Below are 25,492 nucleotides of genomic sequence, written 5' to 3'. Positions count from 1 at the left end.
TATTTAAATAGTATTTTCCCATCTCTAGGGCTATTGGCTTTAAAGTAGTTTCCAGAAGTGAATCCAAGTATTAGAAAGATCAAGCTGGATTCTTTTGTGTGTTATTCTAACAGGTTGCTTTACATATATATAATTTTATATATGATTTATATAATATATATAATTTTATGTATTATATATTAATATGTATAATATCATATGTAATATATATAGTACATTTCACACTGGTAGGATAGAATTCCAAACCACGTTTGTTTAACCAACTGAATTACTTGGATTTAGCTTCTATTTCCCTGTTTATTTCTTTCTGAAAATATTATGCAAATAACATCAGTTTACAAAAAAGTAAAATCTATTCAGCTTTTTTCTGTAAAAATCTGTACACCTTTTTTCATACGTTAGGCTAGGCTAAATTCAGCATTCTGTGGATTGTTTACCTAGGACAAACGGGTATATTTTAAAGTCATATAAAAATGAACAAGGACTGCTTGAAACACACTGATAGCAGAGCACATTTGGCTGCAGCCTCTATTTTAGAAGGAAAGCCTGAGAATCATATTATTTGAGTGTGATTCATGTGTTAACAGTATTTCAAGGCAAGCCACTTAAAATATGTCCTGAGTGCTGATACTGGAAATGATCTTTTCTTCAGTGCTTTCAAGTGTCTTCACTGAAGTGTACACATCCTATAACAAGTATCTACACATTGTGATTAAGAGGGCAAACTCTGAAATCAGACCTAGATTAAAGATCTAATTCTCTGCCAGCTGATTGGGCAAGTGACTTAATCATCCTACAGTAGTTTCTGCATTTGAAAAGTGGAGACAATGTCTATCTCAAGGCATTTGATTACACTGATTAATCAAAAGAATTACACTGACTAATATAAAACGTGCTAAGCATGTATGTGTCACATTAAGGCTCATTAAAAAGTGAGTATCATTATCAATATTCCAGTAACTACCATTTCTAACAACAGACTGAAGGGGATCAGAAATATCTGTTGAGTAAAAACAGAAGAAACAAACAGCACAGATTTTCTGCTCTCCTTTATAATCGCTTACCTAAGGGCTGTGATCTCAGCTCACTACAGATTGTCACCCGAATTAACCTACTGTCACCCATTAACCAATCAAATAAGGCAGTCTGAAAACTCCAGGCGTCCCTTTCCGTAAGGACCCGGACTGTTGAACTGAAAAGCTAAAATTCAAGGCGTGACAATTGCCCTTTGTCCCACATTCCCCCCACCGGTCGCCCGCTTATTTAAGTGGTGCGTCCCCTCGGGTACCACTTGAACAAAATCTGCGCCCATCGCTCCCTGTGTAAACTCGCTGGAAGCAGCTGGAGGCTTCAGTTTTGATCTGCTCCGGTGTCCCTGGCGCCTTGGCGAACTCGGCCACTCCAGTCCCTCACCTGGTTTGCGCTCGGGGCGGCGAGCTGACTCTCCGAGGCCCCAGACCTGGGTTTAAAGTGCGCGGCTCGCAGCGGCAGGTGCAGAGGCGACTGCCAGACCTCACCCCGCCTCCCACCTTCCGGGGCGCTCGGAGGCCGACACCTGGAGGACGCCTCCAGTCCCCGCGGGACGCCACGCCTGCGCGCCGGGGATCGGGGATAAGAAGTGAGCGCCGGGCTCGGGCTGCGCGCGGCGAGGCCACCAGTTTGCGCGCAGGGCGCAGGCGACCGTGCGGACATGGACACGTCGCGGGACATCGGCACCTTCGTGGTGTGGGACTACGTGGTGTTCGCGGGCATGCTGGTCATCTCGGCAGTCATCGGCATCTACTACGCCTTCGCGGGGGGCGGCCAGCAAACCTCCAAGGACTTCCTGATGGGCGGCCGCAGAATGACCGCCGTGCCGGTGGCGCTGTCCCTCACCGCCAGCTTCATGTCAGCCGTCACCGTCCTGGGCACCCCGTCCGAGGTCTACCGTTTTGGGGCCATTTTCAGCATCTTTGCCTTCACCTACTTTTTTGTGGTGGTCATCAGCGCGGAGATCTTCCTCCCGGTGTTCTACAAACTGGGAATTACCAGCACCTACGAGGTAGGCGGCAGGGTGGGCTGGGACCCTGCAGGGCGCGGAGGAAGGGGCCTCTGCAGACCTCTGGAGGCGTTTTCTTGGGGGCAGACTCTCACCACCATGCCACATCGAAATCTCTCCCGGTTCATCATCACCCTTCCTCTATTCCTCCCTGTCCCCCCACTCTTCCCTCGCATTTCTTCCCTTCTACGGAGATGTGTCCTCTAAGGTGGAAAAAACCTTGGGATTTACTCTCCTGGGCTTGGTGGGAAAAAAAGAGGCTTCTAAAGTGAACGTATTGGACTAGCAGTGCTCACTAAGGTCCTTTCTACCTTTGGCATCTGATTCCCAGTCAAGGGGAAAGAGTTAGGGGAAGGTATGTTCTTCAGGTCTCAGCTCCTCCTTCTTGAAATGAATCCTCTTGTTCCAGGTCCTCAGTGCCATTCACTTTTCCAAGATAGTTGGTGAAGAATTTGTGCCCCCTTTCCTTCCCCCTCCACACACACACCTCCTTTCCACTGAGAAGCAGGCACCCAAATGGCTAAGGTGCTGTATCTCTTATCCCAGTACTTGTATTTGAGACCAGATTCTACCACTTACCAGCTGGGTGACCTTGGGTGACTTACTTAACCTTTCGTGTCTATTTCCTCAAAAAGAAAATAATATCACCTACCTCATCTAGTTGTTGGGGGGCTTAAATGAGATGATGCAAGGTGTGGCATTTAGAGTAGTGTTTAACACAAAGTAAGTGCCGGATAGGTGTTGGCTAAAATTATTGTGGTGGTGCTGGTAGTGATGATGGTAGTTATCTTGGATTGGTAAAAAAATTAGGCAGCAAAATTCTCAAACAGCTCTGCCTTCTCTATAGAAAGATAATTAAAGAAAACTGTCTTTCCTCTATTGCACAGGTCCCCTGGCTATAGCTTTTCTCCAGTTGCCTCAGGAAAGGGCTTTGAAAAGATGATTCGTGTTTAGTTTAAAGAGCTGTTGAATGGGAGGTGCAGGGGTGGGAAGGATCAAAGCTCAGAGGAGTGGTGGGGGCCCAGTTGAAGTGGCCTCCTTCACTCAGGCACTGATCCGTGAGCTCCACGGGACGAGCCTGCAGAAGTTTCCTCTCTACTAGACCATTACCCAGAGGGCTGCAATCCAGGGCTCCTCACAGGTGGTTTCCTAGTGAGGCTGGTTCAACCGGTGCTGGGGACAGGGCCTCAATGGCAACAAACACTGGTGACATTCTGCCTGGGCTCTAGTGACTTCTTCCAAGGAGAGGCATCCTGGGCAGCATTGCCTTCCATTCACTTTGATGCTGTGTTTGGAGAGCTCAGTAATCCTCCCAGAACTGAGCAAGATGCAGTTTATTGGTTTTGCTCAGAAGTGACAAACTGATGAAATTCCCCAGATCAAATTCAGTTCTCAATCATTTTTTTTTTTACTTCTCCTTATAGTGAGGAGAAATAAATTATAATTCCAGACTATGACTTCTTTTGAGAACTCAAAAGGCTGGTGACACTGGACCCACATTCCCTGTGGCCACAAGAACTAGAGTTTACAGCCATTGCTCTCACTATAAATTTCTATATTGAGGTCTTATTATTGTGTTTTCATGGTTACTGATTTTGGGTAGAGAAATTTTTATCTGCATTTATGTCTTCATCAAAAATGTGAAAGGGAAAATGGACAGGGGTAGAGGGATCTATTGTTTCCAGGAAGACGTAATAGAACCTTAGTGAATAGGAAGAATATTCCAACATGTTAATATGTGAACACCTGGCCAGTGTCACTTATGTATGTTACCTGATAGAACCTGCAGGCATTTGAGTCTGTGAGCTCTGATTTGTAGCTAACCAATTCCCAAACTTGGAAAGGGTTTGAAGAATCTGGCACGAGGACTTCAGTCCCTACAGATAATGCTGCTCTCCTAATCACTGACCCATGCCTCTTCTGGGCTACAACATTAACTCAACCAGAAACAGATTTCCCTTATGTTTGCAGTGGTAGGGGCTAAGTCTGCAGGGGTTCCAGCTAAAAATGGCAGAAAGTAAATTGAATGTTGAACACATGCCGGACACTGGGCTACATTGCATGTTTTACATACATTATCTGACTCACATTCAGATCAATCCTTATGAGGGAAGTACTATCAAGAGCCGCATTTTGGGGACAGAGACTCAGAGTAAGTTATGCTGCTAGGAATGTGAAGCAGTGTAGACCTGAGCCTAGCAGCATACTGGCTGCTTCTGAAGGCTCTGATGAGTCTATTATAACCCCAAGCAATGCTTATGCCAGGGCAGAGAGAGCAAGGGAAGCAATACAGGATGCATGAAGTTGTGGTACACTGCTGGTATCCACCTCTGGGGTGCCAGGCATTTGGGACGGGGGAAGTTAGGCAACATGCTAAGACCCTCCTAATTGGTTATGGCAAAGACTTTCCAGTGGAGTGTACTGCTTATTGTTTTATACTGAGAGGTACAGAATCTATACAGAATATGCAGTACAGCGTTGAGTGATTGATACCCTGGCATTCTTGCTCAAGTATGAAATCTCTCCCTGTTGGCATTTCTTGAGAAAAAATTAGCTGTTCACAAGCATATTTTTCATCTATCACTGCCTTCAAAATGTAGTCCCAATAGGTGTTAAGCAACGTCCAGACCCAAGTATAATGCAAGAATCCAATTTAATCCACCAATTCTTCAAGATCCTTCTGGAGCCTACTTAATCTGTGTGTAAACTGAGTTGCTTAGACCTCGTGTTTGTTTATTATTTATATATTTATTTATATCAACAGAAGTTATTCAAAGTTCTGAGGACCGTAAGAGGTCTTGGTTGATTTAGGCATCTATCGTTACTCTGTAATTATGTCCAGAAATCTTACAAATATCCCTAAGGCTGCCACACAGTGACTTGGGCATTTGGTCCAATCTTCAGGTATTTCTTCAGCAGCCTAGTAATTGATGGCTGAGATCATAATAGACTTCTTCGTTCTGTCTTGAGTTGGTCTTTGAGCTTAAATCACAAGTTTTCCTGGATCAGCTGATCAACTTTGCTGGTTCAGCTTGGTTCAACTTACTTTGTTCAATGTGGTTTGACTACATTCTTACCTCTGTCACATTTTTCTTTTAAGTTTTCTTTGGTCTCCCGCAATTTGGATGCATGTATCTAGAAAAAACAAAGACTTCTCTTCTATTGATGTCCATTCACATGTTTAGCGATTCATAGAGATTTACAAAAAAAAAAAAAAAAAATTCTAAAGAAATATAATAACACTGCCCTGTTTCCAGGCTTAATAAACTTCTCCAGTCTTCTAAAAAGGTTTCCAAAATATCCTTGAATGATTTTGACACATGTAATTCACTGAGATTCAATTTTCTCCAGGCCCATTGATTTGGACACCACTAGCTTCTTAATATCTTACTTTTCAAGTTTACATTTACCCATTCATTTATGTCATTGGATAGTCTCCAAACCCTGCAAAGTGAGAGGGAAACAAATTATTATTATGCACCTCATTTTAAAGAGAAAAAATGTGACATTTGGAGAATGATTGCCACAAGCTCATGGAGACAGGAATGGGACTGGGTCAAGGGCTGGAACTCCCCCTCCAGTGTGGTACATGGCATTGTGTATTTGTCACCCATCAGCGATTTGGGAGTGGGGTCTTACTATGTGTTAGTTTCACCCATTCACTTATTGAGTCTTAAATATTCAGTCAGATTGTTTACTTATATATGCGGAATATTGTGCACAGATTTTGGCATCAAAGGTTTTAAATGTGTACTGTGGCCCTGCCAAGTTTGCAAGGCTGTCAACTTGGCATTCTCTCTGAGTCCCAGTGTCCTTGTCTCTGACATGGGTTCAGACATAGTACCTGGCTCATAGAGCTGTTGGGAAGACCATGCGCACAGCAAGTACTCTGTATGTGTGAGCCGTGATCATGGGGGAAAATATCAGCTGTCTTCTCCTCTAATTATTACCTAATGCCAGTTTTTCATTCCTCTTCTTTTCTACTATATGAAGACTATTGTCAGCCTTAAATTTCTTAGTAATTATATTCAAGTTAAAGAATGCCTTAGATCCCAGCTCTGAAATTCTGTGATCCTAACTCTAATATGTATATTACGATATATTATATAACATAGGAGACATGCAGACTATGTTATGAGACATAGAAGATTTCCAGTAGAATAGTAAAATTTGGCATGGTCATTGGCGCCAAACAGAAACTGACTTGGATGACTTAAGTTAAAAAAAATTGTTAGAAGGACATAGGGGAAGCTCACAGAACAGAGGGACAAGCTAAGTAAGCAACGCTTGGAAAGGACAGAAACTAGGGCAGTCTTTTCAGGCCACTCCGTCGGGATCAGTCATTTTTTTGTCTTTGTATCCTGACTTTAAGTTTCAAATACCAATTGGAAGGGAAAGCTGATTGGTTGAGCTGGGTTTATATCACTTCCTCTTGGTCAGAAGAGGCAGGGCAATTGACTGACAATTCCATCACAATAGTCTGCAATCAGAAGGGATTGATGCCTCAAGTGAGTCAAGGAAAATGTATGGAGTAGATACCAAGAGAAAGGGGAGAGAAGAACAGATTATGCTCACTCTAAAAATACAGAATGTAATTCCATTTATATGACATTCTGGAAAAGGCCAAACTAGAGAGGGAGAGCAGATCAGTGATTGCTAGGGTTTGGGGGAGGGAGGAGGGCTTGATCATGAAGGGGAAGCATGAGGGAGTTTTCTAGGTGATGGAACTGTCTTGTGTCCTGTTTGTGATAGTGGTTGCCTGAATCTCTGTGTGTTAAAACCCATTGAACAGAACTCTAAAAACGAAGAGTCAATTTTGCTGCGTTATAAATAAAAATAATACTAAAATAAAAATACAGAATACAAATCAGTTACGAAGTTGTTTTACTTTTCTAAATTTAAATTTTCTTCTTGAGTTGTTGATTTTAAAAAAAGGCATCCAGAGGATTCACATATCTATCTATCTATCTATCTATCTTTTTTTGCAACAGTATTTAGAACTTCGATTTAACAAATGTGTTCGTCTCTGTGGAACAGTCCTCTTCATTGTTCAAACAGTAAGTAGCTCTCCATTTATTTTATCTTTTGTCAGCTAAAATGTTTTTAACCATGGCATCTGGATGAAGCTTACCTGGGAAACACATGAAAGACAAAAAAGATAGGTTGAAAATATGAGGAAACAAAAAAGTAAAAACACTTGTCACTGTACAGCATCGATGATTAAGACAATTGAACAGTGTTTCAATAAATGCTTTACTTCCTGGAAAAGCAGAATGATTTAAGTAAATGTTAAATATTACATTGATGAAGCGACAGTCGGAATATATGCCTCCCTTTATGTGACCTCCCTTCACCTCCACCAGGGTGACAGGAAGAGCATTACTACATGACAAAGATACTTGTTGCTGATAGTGGGAATTATAACAAAAGGAGAACAGGTACATATTGAGTGACATATTGAGTAATAGGCATAAAAAAATTAACTTCCATAGGAAGACAGTAGGAAATAATTTTCTTTGGAATCATACTTTAAAAATCAGTGCTCTTTTAAAAATTAGACTATAAGAACCAACTAAAGTGTAAAACAACAGAATCATAAGTTCTGGAGGACATTTTAAAGCCAAATACTCAATTCAGTAATTCAAGAACATGCACTTAAAGATTTACTGATTGACACAGAAGGAAAGCAAGGATTTGCCAAGTAGCCAGTGACAGAGAATACTTTCCATGTTCACCCTGATGCTGGAAGATTATAATGATCAGTGTCACAATTATTTATATACACAATTTCCTCCTGGCAGTTAAACACTTTAGGCTGGATTTGCTTATGGAGTTGGTGGAAGAGGTTTGCATTCTTGTCTCTAATTGCAATTCCATGTCTCCAATCAAAAGCTACCTAAGGGTGAGGCACAGTGGCTCACGCCTGTAACCCCAGCACTTTAGGAGGCTGAGGCGAGTGGATCACCTGAGGTCAGGAATTCAAGACTAGCTGGGCCAACATGGTGAAACCCCATCTGTATAAAAATTAGCCAGGCATGATGGCGGGTGCCTGTAATCCCAATCCCAGCTACTCAGGAGGCTGAGGCAGGAGAATCGCTTGAACCCAGGAGGCGGAGGTTACAGTGAGCCAAGATTGTGCCATTGTACCCCAGCCTGGGTGACAGAGCAAGGCTCCGCTAAAAAAAAAAAAAAAAAAAAAAAAAAGCTACCAAAGGATTTGCTGCAGCGAGTGAGACAGAGTGCCTTTGTAAATTATGAAACTCAACTCCATTTTATATCCTTGCAAATTATACAACTTAAATTTTATCAGTCCTTAACAATTGCAGTGTAAAAGGAAGGAATCCTTAGAGAGTTGAGCCTGGTAGCTTGCGTTCACCAACTGTTCAAACCCTCACTGGATCTCTGTTAGAAATGCCAATAGAAATGAGAAGTGGGGACAAGTGTTAGGAAGGTCGCCTGTGGTCATGTTTTTAAATCTTCAACTTGGACAGAATAATGACTGTGGAAAGTTAGTTCATTTTTGCAAAAAAAAAGAAGAGCTTTAGCACCTCCCATTTGAAGGACTTCATAGTTCTACTCATGCAATATAATCAAACTTTCAAAAGGTACTTAATGGCTTTTTATTTTCATAATATGCTTTTATGGAATAATCGTGGACTTAGCTTCTATGGGATATATTTGAAAGATCAAATGCAATAAAAATTATATTTTGAGAAAAAGATTATTTATCTTACTCACTATTATACCCCAGATCAATAAATAGTTGTTAAATGTATGAATGAAAATAATGAATGTTAAGAAGATTAAATGTCTTTTTAATATGAAAAAGATCAAATGGTTTTGTTGGCTTTCAGGATTTTTTTAGTGCAAATTTATACTTTTGTTTAATTTATGAACATTAAAACTTTTTAAAATAGGTTTTCCAAGTTTTTACTGTTTTCTTGATTAATTATGCAGCAATTAACGGTTTGAAGACATATGATTGAGGGGCCATCCTCTTTTATATTACTATTCTTTCTTTTTTTCTAATTATTTTAGATGTAGGAAATTTATTTCAAGCTTGAGTTGGTGGATCAGTGACCATTTGAACTAAGTAGGATATAAAAGTCTGTATTTTTACGTAAGCCGGTTACAAAAACATGTTTGTAACTTATGACCATACCATAAACAGAAGAGTAAAATTTACTTAAATAACATTTTTCAAGTTACAAACAAATCTTATTAGGTATTTTGAAACTGTTGTTTTAATTCATAATTGAAGCTATGGAAAAAAATCAATTATTTTTTATTTTATAACTCAGACACAATTCATGAATTTTATACTTCGTATAATTCATTTGGCTTTCTTTTTCCCCCCTAGATTCTGTACACTGGAATTGTTATTTATGCCCCTGCTCTGGCTTTGAATCAAGGTACATTTTAGAGTTGCCAGTTAGGTAACTCACATTTTGGGGTTCACTTTCAGCAAGGCTTATTTTCTCCTTGGGGAAATAGGAAGATGGAGGAATGCTTCTAGTAACCTACATCAGCTTTACTAGGGGGCAGAATGGGTTCAGTGTTTATACTAGCTTCTTTGGGTTTCTGGATGGATAGCTCCAAAGTGCCTGTAGATCATTACAGAGGCAGACTTCTCCAGGTGGTACTTCTCTGGGATGTGCCCACCAGCCATTCATTCCTTTAGAATTAAAGCCCCCTGTAGTCAAATTCAGGATTCACGGCATCCCCTTCTGTGGGTCTATAACCTGGAGCCCATCTCCTGGAAGCTTCCCTGTAATTCTGCTCAGGTCTGTTGTAAAACCTGGAAGGGAGAAAAAATTTTCTTCCCCTCACTTCTAATATGGCCCAAAATGAAAGAGAAAGAGAGCCATGTGATTCGAATAATCAGACTGCTCCTGGTAACAAAAGGACCGATGTCTGTAGTGACCTTACAAATACATTTATGAAGATTATGCTGACCAACAAAGTATCTATACTCTCTAGATTTGGGAAGATAAATGCAGTGAGCCTAGGATCGTTTATTGAAGCAAAGGTTTATGTTAGTCATGTTTTCAAAAGGCTTTGGGAAAAGAGCATGCCCTTTGAATTCTTATCTATTGGAAGTGAATTTCTCTAAAACTTCCTTGTAAAATGGACATGCGGACTCTGTGATGGGAAGAATGTGGTGCAATTCCTGGGGTCATGATATGACCTGAAAAAAACCTACTAATTCCACACTCTGTTTTCTTGATTTTATGATAGACATGTAGTTATCACCTAAGTTTATGAAGTAAACAGTATTATTACCAAGAGAAATTTCATGTATATGGTGCTATTGAACTCTGAATGCTGGGCATGTTCCACGTCAATATTATCAACATCACAAGTGGATCATTTCATATGTCGAGAACTGAGTTATAAACTTCATAAGTTACCTATTGGCTTTAAGTGTAATTAAACATGGCAGGGTTTTAAAGTGCAGTTCTGGGGATAATTAGAAGACTGACTTCAATCTCTGAAGAAGTGAAGGATTCTTTTCTTATCAGGCTCAAACCACTCCCTGAGAGTAAATTAGAACCAGAGTGAAGGTGTTTTGATGACTAGAGTATCAATGTGTGTTTTACTGTGACCAAGGCAGTAGGCACAGGCATAGACACAGAACTTAGTCTGCAACAGATGCCCCAAAAAAGCTTATTTAACGGAATTGAAACTTAACATTCTCTAGATCTAATTTTTAAAAATTTAAAAAATTTTGGAAAACCTCAAACAAATACTAAGAGAGCTCCTTAATGTGCTCATTCATCCTCTACATTAATATTTACCAACACATGGTCCATTTTAATTCACTCCCCCTTACCTCTACTAGATTATTTTGCTGCAAATATGCCATTTCATCTGTATTTCAGTATGACTTTTAGAAATAAAGACTTTTAAAACCATAATTATGCCATCATTGTATCTAAAATACTAATATTAATTTCTTAAGTTCACATCAAGTCAGTGTTCACATTTCCCTGATTTTTTTTCAGTGTTTGTTAGAATCAGGATCCAAGTAAGATTATGCGATTGCAGCAGTTGATGTCTCTTAAGTTTCCCTTTCCTGCTTTTTAAAATTGAAAGCCAGTTTTTTTTCTTTCTTTTTTTCTGACCTGTTGAGGAAACCAGTTTTTATTGAGGTACAGTTAATATACAATAAAATGCACAGAACACGGCGAAGTGTACAGCTGGATGAGCTTTAATAGTTGCATAATAGCTTGTGTAACTACCACCCCACTCACAATATAGATTATTTCCACCATTCACTCCCAGAAATTTTCCCTGTGTGTCTTTTTAACAAATCCCCAATGGACGCAAGAAACCATTTTCTGACTTTTACCACCACAAACTAGTTTTCCCTGTTGTTAAATTTTATATAAGTGGAATCATATAGAGCCTTTTAAGTGTCTGGTTTATTTTGCTTAGAAAACATTTATGCATCTACCAACATTTGAGTATCCATTCTTTTGTTATAGACATTGGGTTGTTTCCAGTTTTAGGCTATTGTGAATTAAGGGTGTCAAGAACATTCTTCTACAGGTTTTGTGAGTTTTGTTTTTCTTTTTGACCCCTGTTTTCACTTCCATTGGAAAGGACATACATGGATGTGTATAAAGTTAAACATATAATTGTATTCGGACCCAGCTGAGGATAGGAATATGTGCAAATTTATGAGAAATTGCCAAACAGCTTTTCCAAGTGGTTGTATCGTTTTGCATGTTCACTACACAATATGTGAGAATTCTAGTCATTCCGCATCTTTGCCAACATTTTATATTATCCTTTTTTATTCTAGTCATTCTAGTGGGTATTATCTATTACTTTATTGTTTTAATTTTCATTTTCTGTATAACTATTATGGCTGAGCTTATTGTCTCCTGAAATAATAAAGTGAATAAAAACAAATAACCTAATAAAAAGTGAGCCAAAGACTTGAACACTTCACGAAAGTAGATATTCTTCCAATTAATTATATGACGAATCTTTTCATTTACTTAGCCCTTTAAAAATTTCTCTTAGTGCTTAGTTTGGCAGCACATAATGCTAAAACTGGAACAATACAGAGAAGATTAGCATGGCACTTGCACAAAAAGGATATGCAAATTTGTGAAGCATTCCATATTTTTTTTTAAAAGGAAGAAAAGAAATAATAAATTAAAATAAAACTTCTCTTAGTAATGTTTTGTACCCTTGGATATTGAGGTCTTTTACTATTTCTTAGATTTAGTCCTAGATAATTTATGTTTTTATGCTATTGAAAATGGTATTGTTTTATAATATTTTTCAATTATTCCTTGCAAGTATATAAAAATACAACTGATTTTTAAATGTTGATATTCCATCCTGAGAACTTGCTGAATTTACTTTTTAAATCAAGAAGGTTTTTGGAAATACCCTTAGGATTTTTGTGTTGTTTATGAATAGTGACCATTTTACTTCTTTTCTAATCCTTATGGCTCTTAGTTCTCTTTCCTGTCTTATTGCAATATTAATGTGGAAAGTTACATTGATTGAGTTTTGAATATTAAACTAATTTTTGCATTCTTGGGATAAACTCTGCTTGGTCATAATATATAATAGTTTTTATATATTACTGAATTCAGTTTGCTCACACTTTGATAAGGCTTCATAAATGAGTTGGGAATGTTCTCCATTTTCTGAAATAGTTTATATAAAATTGTATATTTATTTCTTATGTGCTTGGTAGAATTCACCCTGAAGGCATCTGGACCTTCTCTTTGTTTTTGTAGAAAGATTTTGGTTTATGGATTCAATTTCTTTAATAAATATAGACTTATTCAGATTTTAAAAGTCTGGTTGGATCAGTTTTGGTGAATTGCGTTTTTTTAGGGAATGCTTCGATTTGGTCTAACTTATCAAATTCATTGGCATAAAGTAGTTTACAAACCTCCTGTTATGTTTTTAATGTTTATAGTATCTACAGTGACATCCCTTCTAATTATCCCTAATCTCGACAAGATACCTTTTCTATCTTTTTATTTTGATGTATCTTTCTAGTATTCTATTGATGTTTTAAATGTTTTCTAAGAACCAATGTTTTGGCTTGTTGATTTTCTTTGTTTTCTATTTCATTAACTTGTGCTGTTTATTGTTTCTTTTCTTCTAGTTACTTTGGGTTTATGTTTTCCAGCTTCTTAAGGTAGAAGCTTAGATCATTAATTTTAAGTATGTCTGATTTCATGATGCAAACATTTAAAATTATTAATTTTTCTTTAACCACTGCTTTATTTGCAGCCCATGGATTTTGACCTTGTGTTTTTATTTAGTTCTCAAAATATTTTCTACCTTCTCCTGTGATTTCTTTTGCCCATGGGTTATTTAGAAGTGTATTGCTTAATTTTCAATATTTGAGGATTTTCTATCATGTCTTTTTGTTATTTATTCCCAAACTAATACTGTTTTGGTCAGATAACTAATATAATTATAATCATTTGAAATTTATGGATTTGTCTTATGGCCCAGGATCAGTTCTATCTTAAACATTCCATGTACTCTTAAAAAGAATGTGCTTGTTGGATGTAATGTTCTATACAGTCAAAGATTTAGTTGACTAATAGTGTTATCACATCTTCCATCTCTTTTCTGTTTTTTTAAACTTGTTCTATCAATTGCTGAGAGAAGGATGTTAAAATCTTCAAATATAATTATCGATTTTTCTATAGCTCCCATTTCTCTGTCAATTTTTACTGAATGTATTTTGAGGCTCTCCTAAAATCTTTTTTTTTTTTAATTTACAATCTCTCTTCTGTTTCTTTTCATTTAAATGGCAACTTATTTGCTGAAGAAACTGGCTTATTTGTTCTGTCCAGTTTTCCAGGTTTTAGGTTTAACAACTACATCTCTATGGGGTCATTTAATGTTCCCCATTCCTATGTATTTCTTGTAAACTGGTAATAGTTTACTACTAGTAGTTAGATCTAGAATCTTTTTGAGACTCCACTTCAACTTTTTCGAAATCATATTTTATAGGCAGTATCTATAAATTTATTTCCTTCAGGAGTCCCAGAATGCCAAGTTTTAAAAAAATTAGCAGCTATTGACGATCATTCTAGACTTATTATTTCATTGGGGCTTATAAAATGGAGTATTCTAGTGCTGTGAATTCTTCTTCACTAATTAGATGGAATACTTCTATAAAGAGAAACTTCCTCTTATCAACTATGTGTTTACTCTGAAAAAAGTTTGTATAGGAAAGGCAGGATAAATGTCAGATTTTTCACCTTATGAGTTTTAAAAAGAATAAATTGGTTCTCTACTATCCCTCAAGGGTGACTGAGATTTTTAAAAAATCCTTAAGAACTCATGGATTTAAAGGTTTGCTGTTATTTCATAGCTATTGTTAGTATTATTACTGATGCCCAAATTGTCCCATTTTTATTCAGCAGTAGCCCCCTTAAGTTCCTCCTGATTTTAACCTTGGCTGCGTATTGGATTCACTTGGGATGGGGGGGCTTTCAAAAATACCAATACCTACCTGGGTCCCCATCGCCAGGACTCTGAGCTAATTAGCTTGCTGAGTGACTCAGTTATCAGGATTTTATAAATCTCCTCTGTTGATTTTAGTGTGCACTCACAATTGAAAGCCATCGATGTAACAGTTTTAGAATAGCAACTCTAAGCCATAAAGAATAATATGATGGTCTAACACAGTTAAAAATATTTTTCTTTGTTGTTCTTTTTTCTTGGTGTGTCTGAGTAGGAATATGTTAATTTGTTGTGTTAAACATTTTGTGACATATTTCCTCTGTGTGGTAATATCACAAACTTGATGTACAGTTAGGTTCCATGTATATTTCATTTTGCAATTGATATTAAGGAGTTTCTTTTTCTAATTTAACTTTATTATTATGATGGAATATTTATGTGGTTCCATAGTAAAATCTATACATCAAAATATGTCTAAAGAAGCCTGGCTTGTATCTCTGTCTCCTCTACCCTATTTTCTCCCTCTCCTAGAAGTAATTTTTTGGTTTTGATTTATCCTTTCATTTTAGTATATGTACTGCTGAAATAAGCACAATTCTTTTCTTTAAAAAAATGAAATAAATTCCCCCACTTCTTAGATAAATAGCAGCAAATTATAAAGACTTTTCTCCATCTAGATCCATTTTAGTAGTACATGACTTAGTAATGCGCTCTTCAAGGACTGGTAAAATAGTGTGCTTACATGGACACATACAGGGCAACAACACACAGTGGGGCCTGCTGGAGGGTGGAGGGTGGGATGAGGGAGAGGATCAGGAAAAACAGCTAATGGGTTAATGGGTACTAGACTTGATACCTGAGAGATGAGATAATCTGTACAAGGAACCCCTATGACACAAGTTCATCTATGTAACAAACCTGCACATGTACACCTGAACTTAAAAGTTTTTAAATAAGCATTATCATTACCTTTATTAAATTTCTGAAAAATCAGATCTGCAATCTGCAATGTTATAATTACATTTGAATCCTTTAATGTTGTCTTCATTTGAATTTTCTACACGTCATAGCAATGGAATATTGTCATTATATTGTCAGTATGATGTATTGTCCTCAAATTCAAGTATTTGCAACATAACACATAAAAAGTGGTGTTTATTTGAACCTTGTCTAATTTTGGGAGAGAGATAAGAAATACCCATCACAGTATCAAGGACTTTCTTAGCTTAATTACAATATAAATGTCTTTCCGTCTATTTAATTAAGCTAATGTCGAATCTGTGTGTCTGAGGGCTAGAAACTCATCAAATAGAATTTTAAACTCCATTTGTCTTTGAGATATTTATGAGATTGAGCTAGTTTTAGTTTTAGACAAGTGGGTATAGAGGAAGGTGCCTGATAAATGATATAGCTTCATTCTCTGATGATTTTGGAGGAGTATTTTTATTGTGCATATTTCACAATTACACATGCATTCTCTTTTTTTCTCCAGTCACAGGATTTGATCTGTGGGGCGCGGTAGTGGCAACAGGGGTGGTCTGCACATTCTACTGTACACTGGTACGTCCAGAACATATTTCCCTTTTCACTCTACCCACCTGCGTTGCAAAATTGAAAATTCCAGTTGTTGTATGCTGCAATCTGGTTTGTCCATACCTACTCTCTCCTATTCCCGACCTCCCGCAGTGTAACATTTTTGTGTAAGAAGTAGTCTGTAGTATAATTTGATCCTTTGTAGAAAATGGAGCATAACAAATTTTTTTCTTTCATCTGATCCATTGCAATCGTTCCTAATCTTGTCTCCTGATTCATCTGTACTGTTGCCAAGTTCTTATATTTGTGCTCATATTATTCCTCAGCTTAAAAACGTGTGGTAGGTCGCAGGCACAGTGGCTCCCACCTGTAATACCAGCACTTTGGGAGGCCAAGGCAGAAAGATGGACTGAGCCCAGGAATTTGAGACCAGCTTGGGCAACATAGTGAGACTCTGTCCCTACAAAAAGAATAAAAAAATTAGCAGTCATGGTGGCACACACCTGTAGTCTCAGCTACTCAGGAGGGTGAGGTGGGAGGATCACTTGAGCCCAAGAGTTTGAGGCTGCAGTGAGCTATGGTTGCACCACTGCACTCCAGCTTGGGTGGCAAAGAGAACCCAGTCTCAAAACAAACACATACCTGTGATAACTTCCCCTTGCTTATAGACAAAGGTGGCAAAATATGCAAAACCAGTAGGGCACGGCACTGATATTATGTGTGCTGGTCCTCGGCAGTGAGGAAATCTTATGGAATCCCTGATGCTGTATGCCATAACCCTGTAGGTGCTGGATCTTGTAGAAGATGGGGCCCTTAGCCAGGTGCTGGTTCAGCTCAGGTCATAGAGAAACTTGGGAAATTTCTGATGGTGGCTAGTTCAGATCATTTATAGTATTTAACAGCGGAAATGACCACCTGAGTGCAAACCGATTAAATATCAGCTCTGCCTATAGGATAAAATTCATATTATTTACTTGTAATTTGACTCTGAATTTTTCTTCCCAATGATCTCCCAACACCACTCCACTTCATTCTAAAATATGTATGTATCTGGCCACATTCAGCATCTCATGTAGTTTGACTCCTTTATGCTTTTACCCATGCGCTTTTCTCTGTTGGGCAGACCTTCCATCTTTGCCTCTGCTTGATTTAAATATCTCCTTCTGCATGAAGATTCTCCCAACCTGACTGTTTCCCTTGAGTGTACTTCCTGGCCAACTTACATGTCTTTATCATTTTTGTTCAGCATAGTGTAGATGCTTAATAATGTCTGATAGAAGCATTAATCCTAATATACTTTCCCCTCAAAGGGTGGTCTTAAAGCAGTTATCTGGACAGATGTTTTTCAAGTTGGGATCATGGTGGCTGGATTTGCATCTGTGATTATACGGGCTGCAGTGATTCAAGGTGGAATCAGCACTATTTTAAATGATGCCTATAATGGTGGAAGATTAAATTTCTGGAAGTAAGTTTCTGTTTACTACTTGGGTAATTGAACACATCTTTTGTATTCTATAAAAATAATCTCTTCATTGAAATAGTAGATTTACATTAAAAAACAAACCAACAAATTGCTAAAGATATGGTAGAGCAAATTGAAGCAAATGAGTATATATGTAAAGAGCCTCCCTCTGTTCTTTAAGGGGTTAAACCAGTCAGATGGTACTTAGCTACATTGTACTTAGAGTGGTGTTTTCTCCTGAGAAGGGACTTAAAGTAAAAAAAGTATTGTCTTTCAGGTGTTAAAGTCCAGGATAGGTTGAAAAGTGGGACAGGGTGATAAGGAAAAAGAGAGTAGAAAATTAAGAAAGGGAAGCCTCTGCCTGGGTGTGGTGGCTTACACCTGTAATCCCAGTACTTTGGAAGGCCAAGGCAGGTGGATCACCTGAGGTCAAGGAGTTCAAGACCAACCTGGCCAACATGGTGAAACCCCATCTCTACCAAACATACAAAAACTTAGTCAGGCATGGTGGCAGGCACTTGTAATCCCAGCTATTCAGGAGGCTGAGGCAGGAGAATTGCTTGAACCCAGAGGGTAGAGGTTGCAGTGAGCTAAGATCGCACCACTGCACTCCAGCCTGTGCAACAGAATGAGACTGTCTCAAAAAAANAAAAAAAAAAAAAAAAAAAAAAAAGGAAAAGGCAACCCCTTAAGAGACAAACACTATCATATTGGATTACAGCCTGCCATTAAAAAAAAGAGAGAGAGGGACACAGATACTGGAAGACTGATTTCAGCTTGACAATTCTTTGTATTTAGCAACTTTAAGAGTTTCTCTTTTGATATTGCCCTGGCAATATATAGTATATTAACATAGAGGCTTATGATTATGTATTATAAGTATGTATTATATAATGAACATTGTCTAATATTAAGTATTATTTCTAGAGAATTGACTAGGAAAGTTATGGTCAATGCTTCAAGTAACAATATAGCACAGTATATAACATGTTTTAAACAGCTGTTCAGTTTTCCTAAAGAAAGAACAATGAAGAGACTAGATATTTCATCCCAAGTGTATCAAACAATTTAAAAGAATATTGAAAACACTTTCCGTTTTGTATCAATAGTGTTGTCCTTTTGCTATATGGAAAGGGACCCATGTCGTCTTGAACTAACCTATCTTCTGTTTGAGATAGCAACCCTGCTTTGAAATAGGCAGTCTGAAGAAAAGAAAACCATTTTGCATTTGGTGGCTCTTTTCTGATCTTCTGAAAATAAGCATCAAAATTTGTGAAAACCTTTTTCAGAAATTGGACTGGATCCATGTGTTAATTTGCAGGAATGAATCAACTTCCACTATTTTCAATATACCCTTCCTCCTTTTACCTCAAGATTCAGATTCTAAGGAAAAGAGCCTCTAGTTGCCTAGCTTGGGCCATGGTTTCATCCCTTGGCTAGGGCAGAACAAGGTATTTTGACTGATCATCAGCTGAGACTATTTAATGGAGAAATGGTAGTTTCCTCAAAGCAAACCTGGCTTGGTGTTACTGGAAGAGGGAGAGGGGAAATCCAGGAAGTGGAAACAATCAATGGCTGCTCTTGATTATTCCCAAATCTCTTCCTGGTAGGCCAGGCTGAGGAGAGAGGGTATGGAACCAATAATTTTTCTGCAAGATAGGTGTCACTTTATACAAAGCCTACATATATTGGAACACTAAAGTGATAGCTTATATCCATTAGTAAGAGATTCTTAAGAAAAGATTAGACATTTTTATGACCTTAGGTTTGCAAGTTGTTAAGTAACAATAAAAAGCCTTATTTGTGTTTCAGACGTTTCAATAGTGTCTCTTGTTATTCTGATATGTTTTGAGAATATGGTAGACAAAGTATTGTTAAAGTAGAGATACATGAAGAGAAGACGGATATTGTATTGGTATTTTCTGTGTTGTCTGTTATTGGCCTATGCATTCTCTATGGCCTAAACCACTAAATGGAGTGTTTAAAATCTTGTCATACTTCCCTCAGATAGCTCACTGACTCCTTTTGGCTCTTCTGTTAGCTAATATAGTAGTTTCTCTCTCTTAGGGAGAAAAGGTCAACATTCTTGAAACTCTTAGACTTTGATGTGAAATGTTAGACAATGAAATAGAAGCTCTCACATTTCTATAAGAATGCCAGAATATGCATACAATTAGAGCTCTTAACTGACCTCAAATATAAGATTTGAAATGGATTTGTGAAATTTTGTAATTTTATGGAAGTGTCCATGGAAGTTAACTTTGCAGAAAGTTTTCTAGCTCCTATTGGGTATCAGAGACGAACAGAATCATTCCTTCCATAAAAAAAAGATCTTTCAAACATGGAAGTTGAGCTTCCTCTGTGAAAATATTTTGGACTTATGTACATGATGTCATAAAGTGGTTTTAAACTACTAGTACTTAGCTTGTACTCACAGCATTTTAATAAAGCATAATTAAAATGATGTAGTTTTTAGAAAATGAAAAATGAAAAACTTTAAACTGCATTAATTGATTTGTTGAACTTAAATATAGATTAGAACTATGACTACATGTACTGGAAGAGGAATTCTATACACAAAATGTGTTAATTTTGTGTTCATTTTAGTGCCATCTCTATTGCTGTGGTGCACTTAGGAATGTTTCTCTCTCTTTTTCTTTGTTTCATGTTCTTCTCTGATTGCAGCATGACAGATCTGTTTAAACAACAGTTTCCTTAGATCACAGGAGAACAATTTATATAAATGCTTAGAATGATCACAACATTCATTTTCCACTGGTCTATTCTAGAATTTTCAGATCTCTAAAAATAACAATTATTTCATTGAACTTAAATTGGAAATATTCCTACCTTTTAAATTACATAATAAATGTGTACATATTTATGTATGTGTTGTGTATATAAATATACATTGCTTGCTTCCAAGAATAGTCAAAGAGGATTTTTTTTTTTTTAGTGTCTGCTAACAATTCGGATTTGTTTTCTGTTTCTTGTCATTTAGTTTTAATCCTAACCCTTTGCAAAGACACACCTTCTGGACAATTATTATAGGAGGGACCTTCACATGGACCACCATCTACGGTGTCAACCAATCCCAGGTGCAGAGATACATTTCTTGTAAAAGCAGATTCCAGGCAAAATTGTAAGTCATACACCTTGGTATATGAATCATTAATAACCATCGGTTGTCTTTATGGAAACTCTTCCTTAAGTCACATTTAGCTCCTTTATGTCTTCTGTGTCATGAAATTCTAAGAGATAAGTGACATATTGGGTAACAAAAGGACCAAGAATAAAGTAGTACTGTATGTTTTAAATCAGCTGTTTGAAAATATTTACATGAATTATTAATTAAAACAAATCAGCATTTATTGTGCATCTGTTTGCATAAGGACCTATGGGAGATAAACAAATATGGCCTTTGTCGTGAAGAAAGTTAACCACAAATTAGGAAAATATATGCAAGTATGTGAAAAAATACAATAATACTAGCGACATAGAACAGTTTCATGAAACAATAGAGAAAATGTTCCAGATTATATATAGTACTTTGTATTTCATTTTCAGACATAGTCATGGGTTTATATCCCTGCTCTAATACTTGCTACTTGAGTGATCCTGGGCACACTCTTCAGTCTTTTTGAGCTGCAGTTTCTGAACTTGTAAAAGGAGGATAAGAAATACTATACACCTCATGGGAGGTATCATAAAATACAGTTTGGCATACCCTTGGTAGAGGCCTAGTAAATGTAAATTTCTTTTTCCACTTCAACTGATGTGATTTGAAGGTGGAGGATAGGTGAGAGATTCCTATTGAACGGGCCAAATGCATATGAAAAAATGATCATAATTTGGGCAGGTGGAGAAGAGTGGGAAGGTAGGTGGAGTGATATGGATGAAAGCACAGAGGTGGGAAGGACAGCATGATCCAGAACTCTCGAGCCCATCTTGGCTTAAGCAAGCCCTCCTTCTCTGGAGGCCTCACATCAGTGCAGTGCCCACCACTCCCTGTGCTGATAAATAGGCTGATTCTGCTCACGTGCTTTTAGGGGCTTCAAAACTCTTAGGAGATTGACTAAGAGTCCAGGGTGGATAAGGTGAGGGAAGGAGGAACAATTCTATTTCTGTTTAAAGGAGAAAATGAAAATATTGTGATGTCATATGTCAGAACTCAACATATTGAGAGTAAATTGGTTTAGAGATTATCTAAATCTTTGAAGAACTCACAATGAAAAATCTGTATAAATATGGATATAATAACTGGATATGAGATTCCCCAAAATGAACTTAGGAATTCTGGTATTTTAAGGAATTTTGGAGGAATGTAATTTATATAGAGAGTAGTCTATTGTACTTTTAAATCTACACTAGAGCTGATACCTGTCCCAAAGTAATTGTGGACAAGTTCTTCTTCTGTTCCCTTGGGAACATGAAACCCAGAAAGCCCGATCTCATAACTTAAATAACATCATTAGAGCTTTCTTGATAAAAATCAATTCCCATAAGCATAGTGGATCTCCCACATGAAGCAGACTCTCTGAACCCAGGGGACTCATTTTCATCTGCCTTCTCACACTTATGCTATGGAAAGAATGAATGCCTGCTAGAAAGCCAAGACCTACTGATATTGATTGACACGAAACAGTATCAGATGTTGATAAGTGGTCAATTTGAACAGCATTAAAGTGAAATAAAACAATGTATTAAACTCAGAAATAAGTGAGAGGAGGTGTTTGGGCAAGAGAGTATCTGGGCATAGTTTTCTGGTAATTTGGAGGTAACAATAGCAAACATACTGCAATGTTAGTCAATTCAACGGAGAAGGATAAATCTGATAAATCTAATAAGCACACCTTTGAGTTCTTTCGGAAGCGGACTCTGAACTTGAGGTTAGCATGGAAGAGTTTATCAGAGAATCACTATCTGTAGGAGGGAAGAAAAGGAAACAGGATTGATACGAGGGAGACACTGGACTGTAATGCGGTCTCAACAGAGACCTCAAAGGGAGCTCTAGAGCCAGGGTGACTCTTCAGACTAGTCTCATGTTAGGGTGAGGGGACTGGGCCTTTAAACCTCTGAATCCGTTTGTTATTGGATGCAGACTGCATGGGTGGTTGGGGAGAAAGAGGTATGACTTTGGGGATGCTACCTCTTGTCCACCTAGAACAGCTCATCACTGTCCGCTATAGCACCAGTGGAAAAAATATGTAGCCAACTTAGCAAGAGAAATGTTTACTATTCAGCTGATTATGAAGATATAGGAATCAATAACAACACTAATATCAATAACTAGTATTTAATAAGGCTTTATTACGTGTAAGTACCATGCTATATGATATATACTATTTCATTTAATTTTATAACTTTGTGACACAGACATTGCTATCCTAGGCTTCAATGATGAAACTGAAGATCAGAGAGGTTGAATTACATGCCCAGGGTTACATACGGTAAAGCCAGGATTTATGCTCAGGACTGGCTCCAATGCTATGTGTAAAATCTTTGTTCTCTACTAGAGCACACACAGTATATTATAATGCTAAACATTGTTTGAGAAGATACTTGTCCAAGGAATACAAGTTTGCATTCCTACTTAATGTATGGTCTTATAAACAACATTTAAACAAGTTTCATGAGTTACTGTGTAAATGTTAACAATGCTTAGCAGTTTACAATTGCATTACTTTTAAAAGGAAAATGAGTAATAGTTAATGTTCGGTTGACTATTAAAATCCCTATTTCATGACAAGAAGACCTGAAGTAGTATAACTGGTACGTTTATAAAGCTAACAATGCCCCTGGAGCTTCGACCATGAGAATACACTCTTTCATGGGGAAATCACACCCATTCAAATATTTCCATATACACTGTCGATTGATTGGTATCATACGCAGAATATTAGGCTAGAATAAAATAAGTAGCATTTTCGATAACCAAAAGGAAATGTGCATTTATTGAATCTAATCATGAGAATTTTTTTTGTTCATGTAACAGGTTTCTGATTCTTTGGGATAGGAATTACAGTTGTCTTTTGCTGGTTTCTTTTCACTTCTTTAGGTCTCTCTACATCAATCTTGTGGGACTCTGGGCAATCCTCATATGCTCAGTATTATGTGGGCTCGCCCTATATTCCAGGTACCGTGACTGTGATCCTTGGACAGCCAACAAACTGTCTGCACCAGACCAGGTTCAGTACCATGTCTTTCTTACAGGTGTATTAATAATATTCCAAAAGCTTGTTAGTTGGGAGGAAAGAGCATCTATGTTCTTGTAGAGAAACAGAAAGTGGACATGCCATAATCATCTTAAATTTCCATAAAGCTTTGGCCAGAACTTATTTTAGTAGATATAGCAAGAATGAAGAGTACTGCATCTAAAATTAAAATATGGAAATTCCAAGAAAAAAATCAAGTAGAGTGTTAAGTAGAAATAGCTCAAAGCTGGGAGTAGAAATGTAAATAGTTTTTTTTGTTTGTTTTTTTGTTTTTTTTTGTTGTTAAACTACACAAACCATGGTACTGTAGAACATGTTGTGGGTGTTTGTTAGATTTATAAACATTTTATCTTCCAATTTTTTAAATGATGGAGAAATAGATCTAATAAATGAACATTTATTGAATACCAACCATGTGATGAGATTCTGTGCTAAAAGCATAACATGCTTCATTTAATTCTCACAACCCTGCAATCCTGATTTTACAGATGAGGAAATGCTTCTCAGAGAGGTTATATAACTTGCCCAAAGTCACACTGCTAACAAGTAAGAATAACAACAAGTGGTTATCAAACACCGACCATGGGTCAGGCACTACCATACGTGCTTTATATAAATTTCAACTTATAATCTTCACAGTCATGCTCTGACGTAGTTTGTATGATTACCTCCCTTTCAAAGATGAGAGAACTCAGGCCTAGAGAAGTTAAGTGAATAACTAGCTAGTAACTTGGAGCCAGGATTTAAAATAAAGCAAGCTGCCACCAGAGCCCTAACTTTGAACCTCTGTGCCATTTATTGTCTTTCAAAAAGGGGAACTAGAATTCAAACTCAGGATTGCCCAACCCTAAAGCCTGAGTTCTTGCCAAAATTATTTTCCACGACTTGCATGCCTAGGGGATTCATTAGAATGAAAATAGGCTGACTTTCTGTTGATGCAAATGTCATCTTATGCTCCCCTTTATTTTCTAACCCCACAAAGAAAAATACAACTTTGTGGGGTTAGAAAATAAAAACACCCTTGGGCTGTGTTTCTCAACCCTGTCTTAACCTATGCCTTCCTTTTGATAAACACACCCTCCTTCTTCTCTGAGAATCTGAGGATCACGTTTACTATGAAGATGGAGGCACTCTTCTGTTACATTCCCTCTAATAAAAAATATTTTGTGACTGTTGTCAATCTTTATTGTCTGTAGTTTGTATCATGAAGACAATAAGGACTTGAAAAAAAGTTTTTAATGTACTTTGCCTTTACCCTAGAAAAAAAAAAAAAAAAAAAAATCCCTCTGACTTCCTACCTTTGAGACAGCTTGTAGAATACATTCAGGGTATCTTGCCTGCACACACTTAGAGAGTCCGTGAAGATTTCTCCCCAGCTGATGTTTCCAGGACTGTGTTAGTTAACAAGTTAATTCAATCAGCGTTTCACTGGGGATACCATGCCAATAAGACAGTGGAAGATTTTGTCAAAACCTTATTCTCGGCCAGTCATGGTGGCTCATGCCTATAATCTCAGCACTTTGGGAGGCTGAGGCAGGTAGATCACTTGAGGTTAGGAGTTCGAGACCAGCCTGGCCAACATGGTAAAACCCGTCTCTACTAAAAATACAAAAATTAGCTGGGCGTGGTGGTGCACACCTGTAGTCCCAGCTACTCAGGTGATCGAGGGAGGAGAATCACTTGAACCTAGGAGGTGGAGGTTACAGTGAGCTGAGATTGAGCCACTGGACTCCAACCTGGGTGAGAGAGGGAGACTGTCTCAAAACAAAAAACAACGAGACCCCT

General features: G+C 37.6%; 1 protein-coding gene and 1 non-coding gene across 3 annotated transcripts in view; both read left to right on the top strand.

Moving 5' to 3' along the window:
* Window positions 1-1,298: 1,298 nt before the first annotated feature.
* Window positions 1,299-25,492, top strand: part of SLC5A8 (solute carrier family 5 member 8) — a 53,557-nt gene continuing 29,363 nt past the window's right edge. For both annotated transcript variants that reach the window (XR_005197995.1, XM_017516573.1), the window contains exons 1-7: window positions 1,299-2,041; window positions 7,030-7,095; window positions 9,399-9,450; window positions 15,990-16,057; window positions 17,341-17,495; window positions 20,494-20,634; window positions 23,551-23,680. Coding sequence is in view for 1 of the 2 variants with exons in the window: in XM_017516573.1 (XP_017372062.1) it covers window positions 1,691-2,041; window positions 7,030-7,095; window positions 9,399-9,450; window positions 15,990-16,057; window positions 17,341-17,495; window positions 20,494-20,634; window positions 23,551-23,680 (963 nt within the window). In the remaining variant the exon portion in view is untranslated. The remainder of the gene's footprint in view (window positions 2,042-7,029; window positions 7,096-9,398; window positions 9,451-15,989; window positions 16,058-17,340; window positions 17,496-20,493; window positions 20,635-23,550; window positions 23,681-25,492) is intronic.
* Window positions 12,070-12,177, top strand: LOC119469359. The gene has a single exon (XR_005198154.1). It is a non-coding gene; the product is annotated as a U6 spliceosomal RNA (small nuclear RNA).

The sequence above is a fragment of the Cebus imitator genome, unplaced genomic scaffold (assembly GCF_001604975.1).
Source record: "Cebus imitator isolate Cc_AM_T3 unplaced genomic scaffold, Cebus_imitator-1.0 Scaffold18, whole genome shotgun sequence".
Taxonomy (NCBI): Eukaryota; Metazoa; Chordata; class Mammalia; order Primates; family Cebidae; genus Cebus; species Cebus imitator.
The sequence above is the reverse complement of the archived record's forward strand: the minus strand, read 5'-3'. Positions and strand labels throughout refer to the sequence as shown.